Below are 8,228 nucleotides of genomic sequence, written 5' to 3'. Positions count from 1 at the left end.
CTTGTACGACCGCGGCGCCCCCCTCGGGACGTGGCGCCCTAGGCGGCCGTCTAGTTCGCCTATGCCTAGAGCCGGCCCTGCTCAAACTCTCATACAGCTGCACCTGCATCAAAGTTTAGTTCAGCTCAGCTTTTAAAGGTTTCCAGGAACTCTCTCTTTTCCTCACTTGTGTTGACTCACACTCCCACCACTGTTCCTGTGAGAACCGACGGCCCATTGGCCAACACACACACACACACACACACACACACACACACACACACACACACACACACGCACACACACACCAAGGGGGGGGGGGGGTTTCTCTCCTGCCACCGCTGCTGGGCTTACCAACCGCACACACACACTCAGAACCAGAATACCAATCTCCGTGTGTGCCCCCTCCTGTAACTCCCCATCTGCAGGCCCAGCTGAGCGTCCGGGGTGAGCTGAATATTCTAGAAGCTTTCAATTTTTCAGGAAGGTCCGCGAACCCCCTCCCATCACGCGGTGCCATCACACTCAAGGGAGTTAGAATTTTGACAGTCGTTAGCAGGGTCATCTGGAGTCCCTCAGGGAGGCGAACAAAAGAGAAGATTCGAATTGCCTTTTCTCTTCTTTTTATTCTCTCTACGTCGCCTCGCCTCAGTTCTCCGTATGGGTCTGTCATAATTCCACTTCCTGTCTTCCGGCCCTAGAAGTACTCATCCCCCCCCCCTACCCCCACCCCTCCTTACAATCTCGCCTCCGCCGCCGAATTCGTCAATCAGCCTAGGCCTTCCACGGCGCTTTTTATAACTTCGATGTCACGCTTCTTACGCCACTGTCAGAATTGGTGACAGAGCCCCAAACCGCTGGTTTTGCCAAAGTAAGGCATTTATCCACTTGTATAATGTACTGTTAGTGCTCACGCAGGATCAAATAGGGATGCGAGGGAAATGGCTTCCAGCTGAAGGAGAAAGAGGAGGAGGAGGAGGAAGAGGGGGGGTTGTGAGGAAGATGGAGAGAGGGAAAAATGAGAAAACATTTCTTCTTCTAACTCTTTTGCACTAATATGAATTCCCAGTGAAATGTCTAGCGAAGTAGGTCAATGGGATTTAGAAAGTTTGTGCTGTTTTTTTTTCTCTCTCTCTCTCTCTCTCTCTCTCTCTTCCTTCCCTCTTCTTCTCACACTCACTTGTCAATGGAAAATGAGCAATGCGATTAGGAGAGGGGAAGATGATGAGCTGGAGAGAGTGAGTGGGGGAAAAAAAAAAAGAAAGAGCGAGAAAAAGAAAAGGAAGAGGGGAGAAGAAAAGACGACGGGCTGAGTGGTGGTTTGGGGCCCTCGCCGGTCCCTCACCAGCTGACTGCCAGGCCCAGACAAAGACGAGAGCGAGGAGATTTATATCTGTGCTCAGGAGAAAGGGAGTGGCTCACGTCTCTTCATCTTGATATTGACGCAACAATCTAATTATACTATTTCTCCCGGGAATATGCATATGAGGGTAATCAGTAAATAGAAAAAGGTAATTATTTGCCACAAGTCCTACCCTTTCCACCTGTAAGCACTGCACTGATATACAAGATTGCACTTTTCCTATAATTCACAATGAAGATAGTTTAGTAGGGGCTAAATTATTTAGTTAATTTATAATAAGTAAATGAATTTCCTAGTTATTGAATATTTCATGGTGTCTGTCAAAACGTAATGAGTTAAGTTTGGTCAAATACAAATTGGCCTCTCTGGGTAATTTGCCAGAATGTTCCTCGGGGTAAATCTCCGCCAGCGAATGTGATTGAACGTTACAATTAAACGTGCTAATTCATTGTCAAAAGCAACTTATCTATACACATGATATATTTGGCGCCTAATTGGAAAGCACATTTAGAAATGGTTTATTCGGTGACTTTCTACATCACGGCCCTAATCAGAATAAATTCCGCAAGCTGTAATGAATTGAAGTTGAATATTCGTAGTTGGGCTATTAAAAAAGACTGGAAGTGTGAATTATTTAAATGCTAATTAATGTTTTAAGCGTTCCAAGAAGCAATAGGCACATATTATTCCTCAGTTCCCCCACAAATGGCTAATTTCTCCATTCACTAAGTGCAGAGTAACCTCTTGCTCATATTTCATTCAATCAATTCGGCAGCAGTGGAGGTGCTTTCACCCATGCAGCTACCTCGACTCAGCGATAGAGGAAGATGGAATCCATCAATACAGGGAGACAGTTGCTGGGATTACTAATCAAGTCTTAGCTGGGAATTCACTTGCCCATGGGCTGCACTGGTGAATCATGGGAAACGGGTTTCAAAAATGCCTCCGATGTGATTGTAATTCAGGTAAGAGACACTCCAATTGTTGCTGTTCCCCCTCCTCCTCCTCCTCTCGCATGTTTGATTTGCAGGTGGAGCGGTCATTGCTTCATCGCAGATCCTCAGTTCGAGTCCATGTTTCTGTGTGAACTTTGCATGCTGTAGTGGTGACTCAAATGTACCTATATTTGTGATTTCTTTATTTTCCTGAAAGGCTGACTGCTGGATCTGCTCTGTAAGTGTTCAGTGTTTTCAGCTTCATCTCTCGAACCTCTGACAAGAGCCACAGATATCAGATGGACTTCATCAAGTGTTAAAATAGAAAGAGATGCGGCTCAAGTTTGCCTGCAAATCAGCCCGCACACAAGTCCTAACGCAGCAGCATCACTCATGCTTCTACAATAGCTTGTTATTCATCATAAGACAAAGGAGATTCTCACTCAGCTTGACATAGATGGAGGAGGGCCACGAGGGTATTATTCACATCTGCTGGAAAAACAGTAAGCACAGCCAACTGGATGCCACGATACACCCTGCTTATTAATGCAAACAAAGTCTCCCAACACAGAATATAAATGGCATTTCCCCCCCCCCACATCGGTGCACAGATGTTAATTGTGTTAAATATTCAATGTATTGTGGTTAGTAAAGAAGCAGTTTTATTTGTGTATCGTTACACTAAGAGGCTACATGTCACTAAAGTGGATGCAGATTACATTGCACATGAGCTGAAAGCCGCACTGCTTTCTTCTACCACAAGGTGGCACTGTAAGCTCACAAACAGAAGCCATTTAAACGCTGTTATCTCCCAATTCTCCTCCTGTTTAGTGATGCACACGTGTCATTTCATTTATCTCTTGGATAAAAAAAAAAAGAAGAGTCTACAATATCTTTCTTTAAATCAGACACACCTGTACACACTAATACCAAAGCCTAATATTCAATAGAGCTCTCTTAAGCCCCTCAGCTCCACGGTGCATTGTTCAGCACTCCATCGAAATAATCCCTAACCTTAACCACAGTATGCACACAGAATCAACACAGGGCCCCTGGGAGGCTTTTCTTTTTCTTTTTTGCCTCGTTGCTTGTTTTTTCTCATAGTAAAGAGTTTGCACAGCTGTCCGGGGAACACAAATGGCGTTATGCTCTCTTCCTGTGGCAGGACATCTGTTGCTATCAGCTGGCATCAGTTCGGGTCTGGTGAAGTGTTCACTGCACACTTCGATAGTGTCATCATAACTTGGTTGACAATTGTCTCTTATCTCATGTCCTGGGCTTTATCTCTGATGGGTGAGGAGACTGTCAAATGAATGCCGACGTTGCTGTATGATATCTAACCTGCTTTCCACATTGCTTACATAATGATATTCAAGCTACATAAACATTTATTCAAAGTTAATGCGATGCAAATCGTTCTGAAGAACACACAGATGCTTTTTTCAAAGTTTGTCATTTGTAACACAGGCTAGTTGTCATTCCTTAAGTTTGTGTGTTTTTCTGTTGACTGGAAATAACTTTGTCCCTATATGTTAATACTCTATCCAAAGCTTGCAGCATTACTATTACTCATGTAAAACATTCAAACAACAATGCAAACTGTTTTTTTTATTTTCAGAGAAAGCAGCACGGTTGCATATCAGAGATGAACTCATTGGGAATTGTCAGGGCTGCATGAGATCATGCTGAATTGGATGGGCGACTAAAACAATCGAGGGTCTACATAATGCATATATGTGCATAATAACGCTGCTAATGCCAGTTCTTGTGCAGCCGCGTGAAGCAGCTGCAGTAGATTGGCCCTGTATCCTCACAGCTGCTTCGGCCCTCCATAAACCAACTTGTGCAGGCTGGCTGGGAATTGCACAGGACAGAATACTAATTGTAGTTCAACTAAATCAACACAGCCCGATATGCCTGTGTCTTCACATCTCCGGCTGAAGTCTAGTTTGCTATCAGACGGATGCTTGTTGGAGTCGTCCTCCAGCCTCGTGTCTCAGCCAAAAAGAAACACTATGTTTGTAATTCTGGGATGTAGACTGTGTAGCAGTAAGTGAGGTCTATTGGGTTGATCCAATTTGTGTCTTTTTGAAGATTGCAAAGAAACAAATCAAGTCAATGGAACAATTGCTTTTATTTCGATTGACCTGATGTGTATTTTGCGATGATCTTGGCATATTCTTTCCCAGAACGGTACACTGTCCGACTGAGCTCGGCGTCAGAGAAGTCCACGTGGAATAATCCAAAGCGAACACTGAACCCATCGGCCCATTCAAAGTTGTCCATTAGTGACCAGGCGAAGTACCCACGGACGTCCACCCCATCTTCTTCTATAGCTGGAAACAGAATCAGAACATTGCAAAGTAATTGTACTTTTCTGTGTGCAAATCTTCCTTTCATGGTTCGATTGCTGCAACAATCCATAGTGAAGTTGTTCAAGTTGATTTTCTATTAAATGTGTTTCAACTATAACATTGTTTTTAATGACGAAACGTTTCACTTTATTGTATACCTGAGCATGTAAAAATATAAATTGAACTTTAATAATTCGGATGAACTTATTACCTACAATTTGAAAAATAATAGTCCTATGTTACTGTCGGCCACAACTCCAGGTTGCAATAATGTTCTATGAGCAATTACCTTTAGCCACTTCCAATATAGTGTCCTTGTAAAACTGACAGCGATGGACATCCTCAATTTGCAGCGGCCCCACCTGAGAGAATCCATTCTCCGTGATGTAAACCGCCGGGTTGTGGAAAGTGTCCTGGAAAGTCAGAGGGCAAATATTGTCAAACAAGGCATCACAGCTGTCAGGCATTCCGAGAGGAGACAGATTGGTCTACAGTGTGCCGTTTAGCTGCATTTCAACGGTGCCAGGCTCAAACTAATGGTGTGTGACAAGTCGCAACAGCAGGAAATTGCTCGTTTGCAAACACTTTTCAGCAAAGTAACTGTTTCATTCAATGTGACAGCACTAATGAAGCATCAGTGTGTTTCTGGAGGTGTTGAAAGGAGATTACCGCATACAAAATCAATAGGAAGACACTAAACAAATGTCAGAGAATTCTCCTTGTTTGGTTGAAGGCAATCTGTCTTGTTGGTCAATTGAGTTTGATTCTTAGAGAGAAGGAGAAAAACATGTGCGAATAGAGGCAATAACTGATCTTTAATCACATGAAAATAATTGAATTATTAGGCAAATATACAGATCTCAAAATTGTTAAAATTTGATAACAACTTTTACCTTGATATACTTCAGGAGTTTTCTCAGGCCGGAGGGAACTACAGCCAGCCAGGACACACCACAGATGGGCCAGGAAGAATCCACAACCTCTTCTACATTACGGTCGCTCTTCATGCACAGCGTCTCCTCACAGTCTCCTCCAGCCGTGGCTTTGCGGGACGTGTAGTGGTTCAACGCGAAGAAGTCGGCCGTTCCCAAAATCGTAGGGTCATCCTCAGAGAAGCGGGGCAGCCTCGACTCACCACTGTGTTTCAGCTTTGCGCTCTGAGCGTCTATGGCGGATCTCATTATTTCTGGATAGTCTCCGGTGACAAACACGGGCCAGGCGAACCATCCCAGCGTAAACGCAAGGTCACGTTCAGCGGCAGCGACGTCCGCCTCGCGGCCCGGGTCTAACGGCTCAATCCAGTCACTGTTGATGGCCAGAGACACCGCGCCCTTCTGCTGCGGCCTGTAGAGAGAGTCATAGCTGTGCCAGGCCATGGCGTGGCCACGCAGCATGTTGTGTCCCACCAAGTAGGCAGCGGTGCCTTTCTCTCGTAACCCCGGGGCATGGATGCCGTCTTCGTTGCCCAGCTTGGCGCACACATACGGCTCGTTGATCGTGATCCAAAGTTTGACGCGGTCACCAAATGTCTGAAAGCAAAACCGGGCGTAACTGTCAAACAAGCCTGCAGTTGACGGTGACTTCCAGCCGCCCTGGTCCTGGAGAGCTTGGGGCAGGTCAAAGTGGTAGAGGGTGACCATCGGCGACACGTTACAAGCCAGCAAATCATCAATCACTTTGTTGTAGTATTGTACACCTGTTGAACAAACAGAGCCGGCAGTAAGTAAGAGATCAGTACAGCTTTAAAACAGCCATGTATGCCTGAGCTTATTATCCTGCCTGGTTATAACAATACCTTTTTGATTGACATGCTGTGTGGTCCCGTGAGGCAGAAGGCGGGCCCAGGAGAAAGACAGGCGGTAGTGCGTCAGTCCAAGCTGCTGGATACACTCCAAGTCCTTCTCCCACAGCTCATAGCTGTTACAGGCCACGTCTCCATTCTGCTCCCCAAACACTCTGCCTTCCTCGTGACAAAATGTGTCCCAGATACTCGGTCCCTTACCGTCTGCCTGCCAGCCACCTGAACAAGCACAGGAAGGTTGTTGCATTTCATCACAGACGGGACGTTGACAAAGAGGAAAGTTTCTGTGAATTTCGGCAGCTTTCCTGTGACTTTATCTTTGGTTTACATGCACAAGGGGTACATTGATTTCCTTTGCCTCTAATTTGTCTTTGAATACAAACATAACAATTTCCATCATGTGTGCTTGCCATATTGGAAAGCAAAGAGCTTTGTTGTGAAATTCAACAAAAATCCATTGCAGTGCATAGTTCTAATGGTTTCAATAAAGGTTTCTTTTAATTTATTGTATTAAATTGGACTTTTAAAATATATAGTAACAAAACAAACATGGCAACCATTAAAAGCACGACAAGGCAAAGGAGTTTGTTTTTAAAAGGATATCAGAACATGGTTATTACATGATAAAATGCATTATTTAGGCAGAAAACAATGGCACCTTCAAGACCCTGCAGAAATAAAGGGACGCCACTTTTTATCTCTTCACTTTCGCCCCTTTGTGTGCCAGGTCTGCTATAAGACACTTATTAGTGTCACAGCAATGCATTTATGAGTTTGAGTTATAACTAACTTCAGTCATGATATGTTGGCAGTATTCACTGCAGGGTCTTTTGCAACATTAAACCCACTCCGAGGGATCCTTCAGTCCTGCAGCGTGGCTGTGTTGTTTACTTGCCTTCAATTTGATACGCTGCAGTTCCCGCTCCCCAAGCAAAGTCCGGTGGGAATATGATCTCCGACATCCGGACTGAACTAAAACTGTCCTGATATTGCACTTTGGAAAGTTGTTTTTTAGGTATTTGTGCCTACTACTGCCAAGAAGCCATCAGATCATGCATTCAGGAAGGACTCCAGAATGAGAGGTTTGAGGGACAGATGAACCTTCAGGAAAAAGCTATAGCGCGTTACCAAACATGCTTTGTTTTTCCTTTATGCTGAGCTCAATGATTAGATACAATAATGAAACTCTATTCTGCATCAGCGCTATTGTTACAATGTATCACGTTGTAATGAAAGACGCGTTTACGACTTGCGACACTGCAATTTACCGGAGGGTTCCTGAAAGCACCATACTAGCTTACGTTTCTGCGTGATGACGTAGACTTCCGTGAGAGTGTGTGATTTTACTTGTCGTTGAAATGAATGCAACTCATAAAAATCTGTGTATCCCAAAGCATTTTGCGTGTTTGGTGTTCAGAATGTTGTCTCCTCTCAAATACCAGGTTATCCAAGCTTGGAAAAGTTATATATTAAGTACTGTGAAAAATGAGCATCTGATAAAAAAAATATTGTAATTTCCATTTTGAACTGCAAGTTATTACAAAGAAACTTAATTTTATTACCGCAACTTTATTTGTGAGTGTCTTGAAAGCCCCGTGACCTTCTACATGCCCGTGATGAATGAGCGCCAAGCTGTAGATAAATATATGGCTTGAGTTTGAGATGAAAGAATAGCCTTAAGGCAAATGTTCGCTGGCCTGTGTTCACTTCAGTGCTATCTACTAATCAAGTTTTCTATGGGATAAAGTGACTCACTCGACCCCATCATAACAAAGAAAATTGATTGTGTGCCAAAA

General features: G+C 44.1%; 1 protein-coding gene across 1 annotated transcript in view; it reads right to left on the bottom strand.

Moving 5' to 3' along the window:
- Positions 1–3,938: 3,938 nt before the first annotated feature.
- The window catches only part of gba3 (glucosidase, beta, acid 3), a 10,946-nt gene continuing 6,656 nt past the window's right edge, over positions 3,939–8,228 (bottom strand). Inside the window, exons 2-6 of the mRNA XM_030087801.1 lie at positions 7,328–7,404; positions 6,427–6,651; positions 5,525–6,327; positions 4,921–5,044; positions 3,939–4,613 (exon numbers count right to left, since the gene is read on the bottom strand). Of these exons, the coding sequence (XP_029943661.1) occupies positions 4,411–4,613; positions 4,921–5,044; positions 5,525–6,327; positions 6,427–6,651; positions 7,328–7,394 (1,422 nt within the window). The 5' untranslated portion in view covers positions 7,395–7,404 and the 3' untranslated portion in view covers positions 3,939–4,410. The remainder of the gene's footprint in view (positions 4,614–4,920; positions 5,045–5,524; positions 6,328–6,426; positions 6,652–7,327; positions 7,405–8,228) is intronic.

This window comes from Salarias fasciatus, chromosome 3 (assembly GCF_902148845.1).
Source record: "Salarias fasciatus chromosome 3, fSalaFa1.1, whole genome shotgun sequence".
Taxonomy (NCBI): Eukaryota; Metazoa; Chordata; class Actinopteri; order Blenniiformes; family Blenniidae; genus Salarias; species Salarias fasciatus.
The sequence above is the reverse complement of the archived record's forward strand: the minus strand, read 5'-3'. Positions and strand labels throughout refer to the sequence as shown.